Source organism: Myotis nattereri, assembly GCF_964212035.1.
Source record: "Myotis nattereri genome assembly, chromosome: X".
Taxonomy (NCBI): Eukaryota; Metazoa; Chordata; class Mammalia; order Chiroptera; family Vespertilionidae; genus Myotis; species Myotis nattereri.
Genome location: NC_138078.1, coordinates 43,826,967 through 43,844,607, shown reverse-complemented (window position 1 = coordinate 43,844,607; position 17,641 = coordinate 43,826,967). Strand labels below are relative to the sequence as shown.

Below are 17,641 nucleotides of genomic sequence, written 5' to 3'. Positions count from 1 at the left end.
TCTCTATTCTATTCCATTGATCTATATGCCTATTCTTGTGCCAGTACCAGGCAGTTTTGAGAACAGTGGCTTTGTAATACAACTTGATATCTGGTATTGAGATCCCACCTACTTTGGTCTTTTTCAGGATTGCTGTAGCTATTTGGGGTCTTTTTTTATACCAGATGAATTTTTGGAGAGTTCGTTCTAGATCTCTGAAGTATGCCGTTGGTATTTTAATGGGAAGTGCGTTGAATTTATAGATTGCTTTGGGTAGTATGGACATTTTAATGATGTTGATTCTACCAATCCATGAACACGGTATATTCTTCCATCTGTTTATGTCTTCCTCTATATCTTTTTTCAACGTCCTGTAGTTTTCTGAGTAGAGGTCTTTTACCTCTTTAGTTAAGTTTATTCCTAGGTAGCTTAATTTTTTTGGTGCGATGGTAAACGGGATTGTTTTTATAATCTCTCTTTCTGAAAGTTCACTACTGGTGTATAGAAATGCCTCAGATTTCTTGGGGTTAATTTTGTATCCTGCTACATTGCCAAATTCATATATTAAGTCTAGTAGCTTTTTGATGGAGTCTCTAGGGTTTTGCACGTATAATATCATGTCGTCTGCAAATAAGGACAGTTTTACTTCCTCTTTTCCAATTTGGATGCCTTTTATTTCTTCTTCTTGCCGAATTGCAATGGCTAACACTTCCAGTACTATGTTGAACAGGAGTGGAGAGAGGGGGCATCCCTGTCTTGTTCCTGTTCTTAGGGGAAATGGTGTTAGTTTTTGTCCATTGAGTATGATGTTGGCTGTGGGCCTGTCATATATGGCTTTTATTATGTTGAGGTGTGATCCTTCTACTCCCAACTTGCTGAGAGCTTTTATCAAAAATGGGTGTTGAATTTTGTCAAATGCTTTTTCTGCATCAATTGATATGACCATGTGGTTTTTTTCTTTCAATTTGTTTATGTGATGTATCACGTTTATTGATTTGCGGATATTGTACCATCCTTGCATCCCTGGGATAAATCCTACTTGGTCATGGTGTATGATCTTTCTGATGTACTGCTGGATCCGATTTGCTAAGATTTTGTTGAGGATTTTGGCATCTATGTTCATGAGGGATATTGGCCTGTAATTCTCTTTCATTGTGTTGTCTTTACCTGGTTTTGGTATTAGGGTGATGCTGGCTTCATAGAATGAGCTTGGAAGTGTTCCTTCCTCTTGAATTTTTTGTAGTAGTCTGAGGAGGATAGGTTTTAGTTCTTCCTTGAATGTTTGGTAAAACTCCCCTGTGAAGCCGTCTGGTCCTGGGTTTTTGTTTGCTGGAAGCTTTTTGATGACTGCTTCAATTTCATCCATAGTTATTGGCCTGTTGAGATTTTTAGATTCTTCCTGATTGAGTTTGGAATGTTGTATTTTTCTAGGAATTTGTCCATTTCCTCCAGGTTGTCTAGTTTGTTGGAGTAGAGCTGTCCATAGTATTTTTTTACAATCATTTGTATTTCTTTGGCGTCTGTTGTTATTTCGCCTCTACCGTTTCTGATTTTGTTTATTTGGGTCCTCTCTCTTTGCTTCTTGGTGAGTCTGGCTAGAGGTTTGTCAATATTGTTTATCCTTTCAAAGAACCAGCTCTTGGTTTCATTGATTTTCTGTATTGTTTTTTTGGTCTCTATGTCATTTATTTCTGCTCTAATCTTTATTATCTCCTTCCTTCTGCTCACTCTGTGGTTTTCCTGTTGCTCTCGTTCTAATTCTTTGAGTTGTAGAGTTAGCTGATTTACTACCATTTTTTCTTGTTTTTTGAGATAGGCCTGTAGAGCTATAAACTTCCCTCTCAGGACTGCTTTCATTGTGTCCCATAGGTTTTGGATTGTTGTGTTTTCATTGTCATTAGTTTCCAGGATGTTTCGAATTTCTTCTTTGATTTCATTGGTAACCCAATCAATATTTAATAGCATGCTATTCAGCTTCCAGGTGTTTGAGTATTTTGGGTTGTTTTCATTGTAGTTTATTTCTAATATTATGCATCATGGTCTGTGAAGACGCTTTTTATGATTTCAATCTTCTTGAATTTGTGGATACTTTGCTTGTGACCCAATATATGGTCTATTTTAGAATATGTCTTATGAGCATTTGAGTAGAATGTATATTCCCTGGCTTTGGGGTGAAGTGTTCTGAAGATGTCTATTAAGTCCATCTGATCTAGTGAGTCATTTAGGATTGCTGTATCTTTGCTGATTGTTTGTCTAGAGGGCTTATCCAGTGTTGTCAGTGGTGTATTAAAGTCCCCTACTATGATTGTATTGTTGTCGATCTCTCCTTTGATATCTTCCAGGAGCTTTTTTATGAATTTGGGTGCTCCTGCATTGGGTGAATATATGTTTACCAGAGTTATATCTTCTTGTTGTATTGATCCTTTTAGTATTATGAAGTGGCCTTACTTATCTCTTGTTATGGCCTTCACTTTGAGGTCTATTTTGTCCGATATAAGTATTGCTACCCCAGCTTTCTTTTCCTTTCCATTTGCCTGAAATATATTTTTCCATCCTTTCACTTTCAGTCTGTGTGAGTCCCTTCTAATGAGGTGGGTTTCTTGTAGACAGCAGATGTATGGGTCATGTTTTTTTATCCATTCAGCCACTCGATGTCTTTTGTTTGGAGCATTTAGTCCGTTTACATTTAAAGTTATTATTGAAAGGTACTTGTTTGTAGCCATTTCTGTTTTTGTGTGGCTGTTTTCTTTCTGAGCTTTTTATTTCTTCTTTTTATACCAGTCCCTTTAGCATTCCTTGCATTGCTGGCTTGGTGGTGATAAACTCCCTTAGCCTTTTTTTGTCTGTGAAGCTTCTTATTTCCCCTTCAAGTTTGAATGATAGCCTTGCTGGATAGAGTATTCTTGGATTCAGTCCTTTGCTTTGCATCACTTTGTAAATTTCTGTCCATTCTTTTCTGGCCTGATGTGTTTCTGTTGAGAAATCATTTGACAATCTAATGGGAGATCCCTTGTATGTAACTTTCCGTCTCTCTCTTGCAGCCTGTAAGATTCCTCTTTGTCCTGAACGTTTGCCATGGTAATTATGATGTGTCTTGGTGTGGGTCTTTTCGGGTTCACCTTGTTTGGGACTCTCTGGGCTTGTGTGACTTTTTTCTTCCCCACCTCAGGGAAGTTTTCTGATATTATTTCTTCGAATAGGTTTTCTAATCCTTGTTCATCCTTCTGTTGTTCTGGTACCCCTATTATTCGTATGTTGTTTCGTTTCATGTTGTCCCAAAGCTCCCTTAGGCTCTCCTCCTGTCTTTTAATTTTTTTCTCCAATTGCAGTTCAGTTTGGGTGTGTTTTGCTTCCTTGTCTTCTAATTCACTAATTCGGTCCTCCGCTTCTCCTAGTCTACTGTTGATACTTTCAATGGAGTTTTTCATTGCAGCTATATCACTCTTCATTTCTTCTTGGGTCTTACTTAAGTTGTTGATTTCTTCATCTGTTTCTTCTAGCTTCTTGCAGAGGTTGTCGATTTTTTCCTCCATCCGGTTTATGCACTCTAGGACCCTTATTCTGAATTCTTTTTCTGTCATGTTGCATGCCTCTGTATTACTTAGCTGCTTTTCTGGAGAGTCCTCCTTCTCTTTCCTTTGGGGGTTTCTTTGTCTACCCATGTTTGATCTCACTGACATATCTAGACGTTGAGTCGTTCAGTGGTTGCTCCCTTGGTGGCAGTGACTCCTTGGTCTGTGGTTGCTCTTCGGACAGTTGTGGTAGCAGCTGCTCTTCAGTTGGCAGCAGCTCCTCTGGTGGGTGCTGTTCAAAGCTGTGGTGGCTCTTCTGGCTGGTGGGGCGAGGTTTCACGTACAGCTGCTGTTCCTCAGCAGAGGGTGTTGGTGCTCAGGAGGTTGCTGTTGCTTGGATCTGCTGCGTTGATTTAAAGGCACAAAATACAACACAACAAGGCACCACGTACCAGGCACTATCCACCAATATATTCACGATATTAATAACCCCAAATAAAGGTGACCACCTGAATTAAGAGAATTAGGGGATAAGGAAGAAGGAAGAGAAAAAGATAAAAGAGAAAAAAGAAAAGAAAAGTAGGGACCAAAAAAAGGAGTGCAAAAATGAAATTGGGAAAAAGGAGGGGGGAAAATAAAAGCGGGAAAAGAAAAGAACAGAAAAAAAAAAGAGCGAAAAGAGAGAATGTAGTGGAAGAGGGGAGGAGACTTATTTTATATGAGGAGAATACTCCTATAGAACAGCCATTAATCCCAACAAATTCCAGCAACAGCTCCCTGGAGATGAATGCAAACTAGAAACAACCAATAATATAACGATGAAAATAGAATGGAGAACACTAATCCCAAAATAAAATAAAGAGAAAATAAAATGGCACTTTAAAAAAAAATGGTAAAATGGTAGCAGTAATAATACTGGTTAAAAATAAGAAGGTAGTAATTAAAAGGGTAAAATCAGGTGATGGAAAAAAGAAGAAAGAAAAAAAAAGAAAAGAAAATAAAGAAAAAATAAAAACGAAAAAAAATTGGTTTCGTAGTTAAAAGGTGAAAAAAGAAAAAAAAAATTGCAGTAGCGAAGGTCCTTCGGTTCTTCTATTCTTCAGTGTGGCTCGCCTTAGACCTGCCAGGTATTCAGGAGAGTGTTGAGTTTCCCTGCGATACACTGTTCCTCTGTGTTGTAAACCACAGCCCTTATTTTAAAGCAAGCCAAATTTGTTTCCCAGACTGCCTTATTTTGTGTTTAGCAAAGAGTCAGTTTGTGGGTCAGCCTCTGGGTGGCAGTGTTCTGGGGTTGGCCTCTGAGGCTATAGGGCCTCTCTGTCCAGTGGAGGTTCACTGCCCAGAGCTGGCTGCGCAATAGTTACAGGGGCTGTGTTGTTGCTGGGATTGAAAATCCCTCTATAGGCCAGACCCTGTTAACTCCCAGGGACTGATCAGGTTATTTTAATCCTTGATCTCCTACAGGGTGGAATCTGGGTGTGGCTGTGCTCCTTGCCTGGGGGCTGGGGGGAGGAGTCTCACTCTCAGGAGAGAATGGCTGCCCCAGTCCTGGGCTCAGGGGTGTCTCAGCACTCAATTCGCTGCCACCTCTCCCGGCTCCCCCTCTCTCCTCAGTCTCTCCCCAGATTCCACTCCTCCGCACACTCTCCCTCTCTTCAGCACAGGTGAGTGTCTGTATCCGAAATGTCCCATGAACAGGATTCAGTAAAAACAAACAAACAAACGCTGGCCGCGGAAATGGGAAAGGCTTGGTTTCTGTAAGCTTCTTCTCTTACCGGGACTGCATGGTCTGGTCAGCTCTTCAGGCTGCCCCCTTTAGGCTCAGTCCTCTGTGATCACAGAACCCAGCTCTCAGTTCCCCCAGCAGCGCCAGGAATCCCGCGGTTCTCCTTTCCCCTGTCAGGGGTTGTGCCTGTCCCAAGGGACGCGGCTGTCTGCCCTCATCTAAGATTTTTATGGTTTCATGCTGTACATTTAAGTCTTTTACCTACCTTGAGTTTATTCTTGTGTATGGGACAAGCTGGTGGCCTTGTTTCATGTGTCTTTCTAGTTTTCCCAACACCATTTGTCTTTACTCCATTGTATGTTCTTGCCTCCTTTGTCAAATATTAATTGACCACAATGGTGTGGGTCAATTTCTGGGGTCTGTGTTCTGATCCATTGGTCTATATGCCTGTTCTTATGCCCCATACCAGGCTATTTTTGTTGTAATGGCTTTGTAGTATAGTTTGATATTTAGTATTGTGATCCCTTCTACTCATTCTTTTTTCTCAAGATAGCTGCAGCTATCTGGGGTCTTTTATGGTTCCATATACATTTTTGGAGTATTTGTTCTAACTCTGTGAAGTATGCCATTGGTATTTTAATAAAGATTGCTTTGAATCAGATTTCTTTGGGTAGTATAGACACTTTAATGATGTTAGTTCTTCTAATCTATTAACATGATATACACTATTTGTTTGTATCTTCCTCTATTTCTTTTTTGTTTTGTTTTGTTTTTCTCTTTCTTTCTTTTTTTTTTTAATTTATTGCTTAAAGTATTACAAAGGGTATTACATATGTGTCCATTTTATCCCCACGCCCTAGACAGTCCCCTAGCCTCCCCTATCCCCCAATGTCTTATGTCCACTGGTTATGCTTATATGCATGCATACAAGTATTTCTTTTTTGAATGTCCTTTAGTTTTCCAAGTAGAAGTCTTTTAACTCCTTTAAATTTATTCATTTTTTAATAGGATTGTAAGTTTGGTGTTGAGTTGTATGAGTCCTTTATATAATTTGGATATTAAAGCCTTGTCAGAGCTGTTGTTTGCAAATATCTTCTCCCATTTGGTTGTTGCTTTTTTGTTTCATTGGTAATTTCCTTTGCTGTGCAGAAGCTTTTAGTTTGATATAGTCTCATTCATTTATTTTTCCTTTTATTCCCCTTGCCTTTGGGGACAAATTCATAAACTATTTTCTAAGACCAAGGCTCATAAATTTAATATGTACATTTTCTTCTATGTAATGTATTGTTTCTGATCTTATACTTTGGTTTTTGATCCATTTTGAATGAATTTTTGTACATGGCACAAACTCTACTCTAGTTTTATTCTTTTGCATGTGACTTTTCAATTTTCCCAGTAACATTTATTAAAGGGGCTTTCTTTTCTACATTGTAGGTTTTTGATTCATTTGTCTAAAATTTATTTGTCCATATACATGTGGTTTTATTTCTGGGATCTCAATTCTATTCTTTGGTCTGTGTATCTATTTTACTGCCAATACCATAGTTTTTTTTTAATTATGTTTATTCTGTAGTATAATTTTATGGCAGGTAGTGTGATACCTTCAGCTTTTTTCTTTTTTCTGAGGATTGCTTTGTCTCTTTAGTTCCTTTTGTAGTTCCATATAAATCTGATGATTTTTTGTTCTATTTATTCTTAAAATGTCATTGAGATTTTAATGGGATTGTATAAAATCTGTATATTGCTTTGGGTAATATGGACGTTTAGTTATGTTGATTTTTCTAATCCATGAACACAGAAAGTCTTTCCATTTCATTTTGTCTTTTTCCATCGCTTTTAATAATGCTTTGTATTTTTCAGTAGATAAGTCCTTCACTTCCTTTGTATTTTATTTATTTATTTTGCAATTGCAAAAGGAATTCTTTTCCATATCTTTTACTGAAATGTCATTGCTAGTATATAGGAATGCAGGGGATTTTTGTACATTGAGTTTTGTATCCTGCTACTTTACAATATTTGTTTATTGTTTCTAATTTTTTTGGTGGAGTCTTTAGGGTTTTATATATAAAGAATCATGTCATCTGTCAAAGTGACACTTTTATTTCTTCCTTCCCAATTTGGATGCCTTTTATTTCTTTCTCTAGCCTGATTTTTTAAAGATATGGTTAATGTCACTGCCCAGTGTAAGCCACCATCATCTTTCACATGAATGATTACAATAACTGCTGCCTATTTACTCATTCTTTCATTATTGTCCCTCCTCCACCCACAGTATATTTTCTACAAAAGAGCCAGTTGATCAGTTAAAATGAAAATCAGATCATATCACTTTATACTTAAAGCCTTCAATGGATTTTCAACACCCTTAGAAAAAAATCCGAACTCCTTAGCATGGCCTGCATCATCTGGCCTTAGGGTACCTCTTCATTCTTAACTTGTGCCACTCTCCTACTACAATACTCCAGTTACACTGATTATCTGTCTTTTCTCCTATTAATGTAAGTTTGCTCCTGTCCCAGGGTGTTTTGTATTTGTATTTGCTTTTTATCTTCAAGTCTCAGATCAAATGACATTTATTTAGAGAAGCCTGATATTACTCTCTATCACAGGGGCTGCAAAAAAAAAGCTTCAAGGATCCAGGAAATAGGGAATAGTGAGTGAAGCAGCTAGTTGGAGACTGTGGGAGAACCTGATAATCCATACCCTATTTAAAGACATTTACTACTCAGCTTCAGCTAATTTCTGCATGCAGAAATGCAGATTGTTTGAGTTTTCAAGAGAAGCTAGAAATCTGGATTTTCACTTGGTAATATTTTAATTGTTACAGATTAGTAACAAATGCAAAGTTTTAACAGACACAGAGATCAGACAAAATATAAACCTGAACCCAATACATCCAATATGCCTCTTCTTTGTAATCACTGCTTTATCACATAATTCTGTTTTCTACTATCTGAAACTGTATAATTTTGTGTCTGTCTTCTTTTCAGAAGATATTAGTATGCCTTAAGACTTTGCTTAAAAATTATAATCACCATATGACACTAATGCTCTAACAAAATTAATAGCAAGTCCTTAATATAATCTAATACTCAGACCATATTAAAATTTCCCCCATTGTCATATAGGATCTTAATAAATATTTATTAAGTAAATGATAAATGAATATAAATAACTAAAGTACACTTCCTAAAGTTTTGAAACAGAATCTTTTTGTCAAAAGAACCTTATTTTTCAAATTTGAAAAAGCAAACAATTAGTTCAGCTAGTATAATTCTAGTCATGCTTATAAAAACTAACAGTAAAACTCCACAGTAGATATTTACCCAGGAAAAATGAAGGCATATCTCTCCACAAATACTTGTACAAGAATGTTCTCAGCAGATTAACTCACAATATCTAAGCAGCGGAAACAACCCAAATGTGCATTAATGTGTAAATGGATAAATAAACTATGAAATATTCACACAATGAAATATTACTCGGCAATAAAATACACAGCAATATAAGTCCCAAAGGCATTATGCTGAATACAATAAGGCAGACAAAATAGTAAATACGGTATATATTTATTTATATAAAATTCTAGAGCAGATAAAACTAATATATGGAGGAAAAAATATCATAATAGTGGCTGTATTTAGTGAGAAGGAGCATGAAAGAACATTCTGGAGTATGGTAATATGTATAGGGATTTTGGTTACACGAGTATGTACATTTGTGGAAATGCTGAATGGTACATTTATGATTTGTGCTGTTTTTATATGTATATTTCATCCTCAAAAGAATTATAAAATATTTAATTTAAATATGTACTGATATCTGCTACTTACATTTAAATGCACCAAAAATAATTAAGCTTTATGAATGATGGATAGAGGAATGAGTTTGTGAACAGGTGTTTGATAAATCAATATAGTTCAATGTTAGTAGTGGACTGTAGTAGTGGACATACAAATTTTTATTGTATAATTCTTCAATCTTAGATAAAATTTTGAAATTTTTTATAATAAAATGCTGAGAAAGACTCCATATTGTTTTTCAGAAGAGAAGAGAAAAAAAGGGGCTAGCCTAAGGATATATATGACTTAGACTTTCTGAGACACTTGCTGATCTGCCTCTCTGGTTGACTTTGGATGAACTGACCTCCACTTCCAGTCCTTGTGTAAACTGGTAGCTTCTTGGCAATATCAACGAGGATCTGCTTTTGGACATCAGGTCTCTCTTCATTTTCATAGCGCTCCTTGTCTGTATAGGATAAATGAAACTGGAAGCAGAAGTGAGAAGCAAGTATTTATTTCCCAAGGTTCACAAAAAAATTAAAAACAACAATAATCATTGAGAAGAAGAGATTTGTTACCTATCCTGAAGCTCACTTACCTATTTGGCATATAATTTTCTCTGGAGAATTATCTCAACTAGCTATCTGGCTTTTATCTCAATCATTATAACTCTGCATGATAGGTCGTTTTGTTTTATAAGTAAAATAAAACTTATATTAAGTAACTTGAGCATTGTTACATGCACTCAACCAGTAAGTAGCAAAACTAAGCCCAAACCCAGTTCACCGTACTCCAAGACTTGTACCCTGTATACTACAATATGATATTACATTCTGATGTGTGATGTCTTACTGACAGGACCCTAATAACTATGAATAACTATGCTTATCATTAAGTTTTGAGTATTTTTCATAGGTGACACTTTTGTAGGATCTGGATGAGGCTGCTTGCGAGATTATCTGAATATTCTAATTTTGAAAATAAGTAGAAATTTGGATATTCTCACGATTTCAAAAATTTGTACTCTGGTATGAAGCTTCTTGCCATGTCTGCACCATAACTTGCTAATCTTGCAAAAGATATTCCAACAATTTAAAGCTTTCTTAAAGCTTTCTTCTGTCTGGGCCAAAGTGTAGGTAAATGTGAAAAAAGAGAAGGACCTCTGTTCATATTTTCAGGGTTTAAGTCTCATATCTGCAACTTGATAGTTTAAAAAATTACTTTGGAAAATCAGACTCTGTCATTCTAAGGTTATCCAACAGTAAAACAGAGGCAATAATAACTATTTAACACACACAAAAATAAATGTGACTAAGCTTCAAAAAAATATGGTTTTCTCTGGCTGGAGAAAATTAAATATTTGTTATGAATTCTTTACAATAAATTTCAAAAAGTGGTATGCCAGGCCACAAAATATACAAAATTATAAGGCCTTTGATACATATTACCAAACTATCTTTTAGTTATTTAACAATTTACCTTCTAACTAGTATACCATTTTTATTGTCTTTTTTGTGATTTTTCTGAATTTCATACAAAAATCATTTATTACTTTAAATTGAAGAAAAAATAAATTATTGTTTTAATCTTTATTGTTCAGATTATTACAGATGTTCCTCTTTTATCTCCCCCTAGCTCTCCTCCACCCGGTTCCCACCCCACTCCAGGCCTTCCCTCCACTCCCCCACTAACCTCGTCCATAGGTGTAAACTCTTTGTCCAATCTCTTCCCACACCCCCGACAACCCCTTCCCCCTGAAAATTGTCAGTCTGCTCCATTTCCATGCCCCTGATTCTATTACATTCACCAGTCTGTTCTGTTCATCAGGTTTTTTATTCATTTGATTTTTAGGTTCACTTGTTGATAGATATGTATTTGTTGTCACTTTGTTGTTCATATTTTTTTCTCTTTACCTTTTTCTTCTTCTTCCTCTTCTTAGAGAATACCCTTCAGCATTTCATATAATACTGGTTTAGTGGTCATGAACTCCTTTAGCTTTTTCTTGTCTGTGAAGCTCTTTATCTGACCTTCAATTCTAAATGATAGCTTTGCTGGGTAGAGTAATCTTGGTTGTAGGTTCTTGGTATTCATCACTTTGAATATTTCTTGCCACTCCCTTCTGGCCTGCATAGTTTTTTGTTGAGAAATCAGCTGACATTCGTATGAGTACTCCCTTGTAAGTAACTAACTGTTTTTTTTTCTTGCTGCTTTTAAGATTCTCTCTTTGTCTTTTACCCTTGGCATTTTAATTATGATGTGTCTTGGTGTGGTCCTCTTTGGATTCCTCTTGTTTGGGGTTCCCTGCGCTTCCTGGACTTGTAAGTCAATTTCTATCACCAGGTAGGGAAAGTTTTCTGTCATTATTTCTTCAAATAGGTTTTCAATATCTTGCTCTGTCTCTTCTTTCTGCACCCCCATAATTCGGATGTTGGTACACTTGAAGTTGTCCCAGAGGCTCCTTACACTATCTTCATATTTTTGGATTCTTTTTGCTTTTTGCTTTTCCAGTTGGGTGTTTTGTGCTTCTTCATATTTCAAATCTTTGACTTGATTCTTGGGATCCTCTAGTCTGATGTTGGATCTCTGTATATTATTCTTTATTTCAGTCAGTGTATGCTTAATTATTGATTGGTCCTTTTTCATATCCTTAAGGGTCTCACTAAATTTCTTGGAGGTTTCTAGAAGATTCTTGAGTAACCTTATAACCGTGGTTTTGAACTCTATATCCAGTATTTTGCTTTCATCCATTTCTTTCATTTGTGACTTGTTTCGTTTTCTCTGCATTTTGGATGCTTCCCTGTGTTTGTTTCTATGTACTGGGTAGCTACTAAGTCTCCTTGAGTTAATAGAGTGCCCTTGTGTGGTAACTGTCCTATAGGGCCCAGTGGCTCAACCTCCCCAGTCACCTAACGTGGACACTCTTGATGCACATCTTTGTGGGCTGTTTGCACAGTCTCATTGTATTTAACCCTTGATCGCTGTTGGTATCACTGAGAGGAATAGACCTCCAGGACAATTGGTGTGATGACCAGCTGGGTTTATATTGGAAGATCTATTGCACAGGAGACACCCGTATGGGGCAGAACTTGATTCAGTGGGGCTTTGGTGCTCACTGAGTCTTCCCCTTGAGTGTGTCGCTTATGGTTGTGAAGAGTTGTAAAATTGTATGGTCTCACTCTGACCACTGGGTACTCTGGCTCTTGGATATCCAAGGAGGTACAAGGTCAGCTACTGTCTGGGGTTGCCCAGCAGGAGAATCAGAGACAACTGCAGATTCCTCCTCTTTGTATGAGGTTTGGAAGTGCTCAGACGAGGCCCAGCTGTGAAGCAAGGCAGGCTGCTGCTGCCAGGACTTGAGGCTTCTTTTGGAAGCTCTGGGGCTCTCTGACCCAGCTGTAATTTGACAGGTTTTAGGCAGAGAAAGGACAGGCTATTTATAGGCAAAAGCCAATTCGCACAGCTTGGGTGGGGCTGTAAAGTGGGTGGGACGGGGTCTCTGGAAACCACCAGGGTGGAGCAAACAGCAATGGCTGCCAGTCAGCCCTGCATTGGAGAGGTCCACGGGTCTCCACATTCCACGCCCCCATGCAGGAACAATGATCACTGAGAGTACCTCTGAGAGAAAGCCGCCTTCGCGTTCCTATTCCGATGCCAGACAGTCCAGTTTCTCCCCATATGTGTCTGGGTCCCCTGGAGTCTCACCCAGAACTGGATTTCAGAGCAAGCAGAGCTTGTATCTCTCTCCCGATTAAAAGAGCAGCACATCCAGGTGCCAGCATTTTCTGTGCCGCCACACCTCTTACCAGTCTTAATGTGCTTTCTTCACCTCTCCAGTTGTGGAACTTCCACTGAGCCAGCTTTCCCGTGGTTCTGGGTGGTAGTTGTTGTGCCTTTTAATTGTAATTTTGATGTGGTTGTGAGAGGCAGCAAGTATAGGTGTTTACATATGACACCATCTTGGTTTCTCCAAAATAAATTATTTTTAATGGTAAAAAAAGTTTTGTTGGCCCAGCTGGTGTTGCTCAGTAGTTGAGCATCAGTCTACGAACCAGGAGGTAATGATTTGATTCCTGGTCAGGGCACATGCCCAGGGTGCTGGCTGGATCCCCAGGAGGGGTGTGTGGAAGGCAGCTGATCAATGATTGTCCCTCATCATTGACATTTCTATTTCTCTTTCCCTCTCCCTTCCCCTTTTAAATCAATAAAATATTTTTAAAAAGTAAAAGAAAAGTTCTAGATAGTAACAAGTTATTAAAAGTCTCTTTTTTGATATTCATGATAGCAGGAGAATAGGTGGAAGTGATACTCACCTTCTACCCAGACACAACTGGAATTACAACTTAAATATACAATAATCAGCCTGAATTACCAACCAAGACAGGGTAAAAAGAAGTCTTATAACCAAGGATTTACAGAAGAAATCATTTAGAAACTGCTCCAAAGAGAAAGGCTAGGGCCAGTGACAGGCAGTATCTGATATTGATCTGCAACACAGTCCCTCCCAAGAGTCCCCAGAACCAACAGACCAAGTAGACACCTTCAGATAACATCAGAGCGGGATCTAATAAGCTTCACAAGCAGCATATTCAAAAGAAGATGTGGGCAGGTACCAAACCTGGATGAGGGGAATTCCACTTCATGTGATAAGCACCTACACTGCAGTTGGTACACAGTGGTCAGAGTTGATCCTCACAGTCAGTGAGCTTGAGGGTCAGACTTATGCATAAACAGGCCAATAGCAATCAAGACTCAACTACAGCAGGAGGGCTCACATAAACTACACAAGGGATATTACTGCAGCATACAGCTCCAGTGATCAAGGAGACTGCTCCACTGGATCCCACAATACACAAAGTACATAAGGCAAACCAACTAAGACAGGGAGACAGAACAGTTCTACTGAATACATAGAAACAACCAAAAACTAGCAGCCAAAATGAGGAGAAAAGCATACATGCTCTAAATCAGCGGTTCTCAACCTGTGGGTAGTGACACCTTTGGCAGTCGAACGACCCTTTCACAGGGGTCGCCTAAGACCATCCTGCATATCAGATATTTACATTACGATTCATAACATAGCAACATTACAGTTATGAAGTAGCAATGAAAATAATTTTATGGTTGGGTCACAACATGAGGAACTGTATTTAAAGGGCCAGAAGGTTGAGAACCACTGCTCTAGATGAAAGAATAGGAGAAATCTCCAGAAAAAAAAAAAAAGCTAAATGAAATGCAGCACAGCAATTTATCAGACATTGATTTCAAAGTAATGGTTATAAGGATGCTCAAGGAACATGGTGAGAACTACAGGGAACTTAACGAGAACTACAATAGCATGTAATAGGACATAGAAACCATTAAAAAGAACCAGTCAGAAATGAAGACTGTAATTTCATAAATGAGAAAAATACTAAAAGAAAGTGGGAAAAAATAGTGGCTGAATAGGCAGAAGTGTTGTGCACTTCCTCCTGGGGCCAGGCCAGAAAAGCAACTAAATCAGAGAACATCAACCATGAATTAACAAATTAGACACAGTTGAAGAGACAATTTTCTATAAGAAATGGCAGAGGATGCCTAGAGAACACCACTTGCCAGCAATAACCCACATGGAACCACCACTATGTCCCAGCAGTGAGTGGCGCAGTACCTCCCAGCAGGCTCCCAGACATATGAGGTGAGCACTTGCCAGTGTGATCTCCTGCACCAGGCCTCCTCACCAGCCTACTGGGACCCAGTGTCCTGGATATGGCTCCAGGATCCTGCAGTGAATGCAAGCCAGTGGGAAACTCGTGCTCCACCCCCACCCCTGGCCCCATAAATGTGCTGGCTAGTTCAACCCAGAGCCACCAAGCACCCACTCCTCCCTGAGCCTTAGGACCTGCTGCTGGGGCAACCCAGAGTAACTCAGTGTGTGCTTCACTCCGGGCCACAGAAGAGCACAGATTGTGTGACTCAAAGCAACCTGCCCATACTCCACCCCAGACCTGGGAGGGGAGACCCAGAGCAATGCAGCAAGTGCTTCACTCAGGGCCACAGAAGAGCTCTGACTCTACCCCATGCTCCTAGGACAGTCTCCACCCCTAGAAGAACCCAGTGCATGCCTCACTCCAGGCCACCGGAGAGCACAGACTATGTGATCCACAGTAATCCACCCCTGCTTGACATGGAGGAGGGGCAAACTGGAACAACCTAGTGCGCACCTTACTCTGTGCCACAAGAAAGTGAGGACTGGAGTCAAGGTGGTGGCTGGCAGGATAGCAGTGAGGTAGAAAGTGTGAGTGAGTGAGGGAGTGAAAGGGGAGTGTGTGGACATGTGGTTTGTGTGTGTGTGTATGTGTGAGTGAGGGACGGTTAGACCTTGCAAAAATCTCAGGGGCTGGCAGACCTGGCTCTACTACATGAGGAGTCCCTTCTACCACTGCAAGCACTGTAGAGCACTGCAGGGGAAGATGGCTCTGGCACAGAAACCACACCACCTTAAAGAGGAGAACTGCTGTGACTAGTAGCCCAGCCTCACCACCACCCAGGCTGGCTTGAAACACAATCCTGGACACTGCAGCCACTCTGGCCAAAGAACTGCTACCTCATCTGCACACCCACAGACACCAGAACTTCAGTCTCCCTGACTGCAGGCTCCTGTGAGCCCTGGAGTGCGCTCCTGTCCCACCAAACTTTTGCTTCAGCAAAGGCCCAGTGTATGACTCAGTGACTGAACCCTTTGTGCACCTGAGCACCTGGGTCCCCCAGTAAGACCCTGGAGTGCATTATGCTACTACCAAGCCAGCCACTTTAGCCACAGACCCCATGCATGACTTGGTGACTGGACCTTTTGCATGACTTGCCACCAGGGCTCCACAAACATGAGGTCTGGAGTGCGTGACCTTCCCACCAAGCCTGCTGCTTCAGCCACAGGTCCCGAGTATGATTTGGCAACTGGACCCTTCACAAGAATAGGTACCCTGGCCCTCTGGTGAGGCGCCAAGTGTGTGACCATCCTGCCAAGCCCTGTATCAGCCACATTCCCCCATGCAAATAGGCACCTGGACCATTTGGTGAGAGCATAAGTGGGGAGACAAACAAACAAACCCCAGAGGAAAGAAAAGGAGAAAGCTCCAGAAAAGGAACTAAATGAAAAGGAGGTATGCAATATGTCAAGAAAAGAATTCAGAATAAGGGTAATGGAGGTCCTAAACCAGTTGGATGAGAAAATGAACAACTTAAGTAAGAATCAAGAGGAAATGAATAATAATAAAGCTGCAATAAAAAACACAATGGAAGGTTTCAATAGTAAACCAGAAGTGGAGGACCGAATTAGCAGGTTAGAAGACAGGGCAGGAAATCTGAGCAGCAATTGGAGAAAAAAATCAGAAAGCAGGAGAGCCAAAGGGATTTTTGGGAAAACATGAAACAAAGCAACATACGTACAATAGGGGTGCTAGAAGGACAAAAATAGGAGCAAGGGGTAGAAAACTTATGTGAAGAGACAATGACAGAAAACTTCATTGATTTGGGAAAGAAAAAAGTCACACAAGTACAGAGAGTCTCAAATAAAATGAACCCCAAAGACTCACAACAAGAATAGTCAAAATTACAATGGCAAATGTTAATGATAAAGAAAGAATTTTAAAGGCTGCAATCGAGAAACAGAGTTACCTACAAGGGACCATTAGATTATCAAAATTGCTCAACATAAACACATCAGGCCAGAAGGGAATGGAATGAAGTATACAAAGTGATGCTAAGCAAGGGATTAAATCCAAAAATACTCTAACCAACAAGGCTGTCATTTAAAATCAAAAGGGAAAGCAGGAGCTTCACAGACAAAAAAGGCGAAGGGGGTTTATCAGTACCAAGCCAGCAATAAAAGAAATGCTAAACAGACTTGTACAAAGAAAAAAAGAAAAAGGGAAGAATGAGCCCTAACCAGTTTAGCTCAGTGGATAGAGTGTCAGCCTGCGGACTCAAGGGTCCCAGGTTCAATTCCAGTCAAGGGCATGTACCTTGGTTGCGGGCACATCCCCAGTGGGGATTGTGCAGGAGGCAGCTGATCGATGTTTCTCTCTCATCGATGTTTCTGGCTCTCTATCCCTCTCCCTCCCTCTCTGTAAAAGATCAATAAACTATATTTTTTTAAAAAGAGGGAAGAAGGAACACAGGCATAAACAATAAAAATGGAAACAAACAAGTACCTATCAATAATAAACTTAAACATAAATGGAATAAATGCTCCAATCAAAAGACATCAAGTGGCTGGATGGATAAGAAAACATGACACATATACAAGCTGTCTAAAAGAGACCCACCTTTGGAGCTTCAGTGGCGCAATCGGTTAGCACGTGGAACTTATAAGAGACCCACCTTAGAACAAGGGACTCACACAGACTGAAAGTTAAGGAATGGAAAAATATCTTTCAGGAAAATGGAAATGAAAAAAAAAAGTTGGTGTAGCAATATTTCTTTCTCACAACATAGACCGCAAAGTGAAGGCCATAACAAGAGATAAGGAAGGCCACTTCATAATAACAAAGGGATCAATAAAGCAAAAGGATATAATTCTTGTAAATATATATGCATCCAATACAGGAGCACCAAAATCCATTAAAAAAAAAAAACAACTTCTGGATGATATCAAGGGATGACAG

At 39.4% G+C, this 17,641-nt stretch overlaps 1 protein-coding gene across 1 annotated transcript in view; it reads right to left on the bottom strand.

The window, feature by feature from the left end:
- ZDHHC15 (zDHHC palmitoyltransferase 15) overlaps positions 1-17,641 on the bottom strand; it is a 404,696-nt gene that overhangs the window by 207,508 nt on the left and 179,547 nt on the right. The window contains exon 4 of the mRNA XM_081080817.1: positions 9,364-9,484. Within this exon, the coding sequence (XP_080936943.1) occupies positions 9,364-9,484 (121 nt within the window). The remainder of the gene's footprint in view (positions 1-9,363; positions 9,485-17,641) is intronic.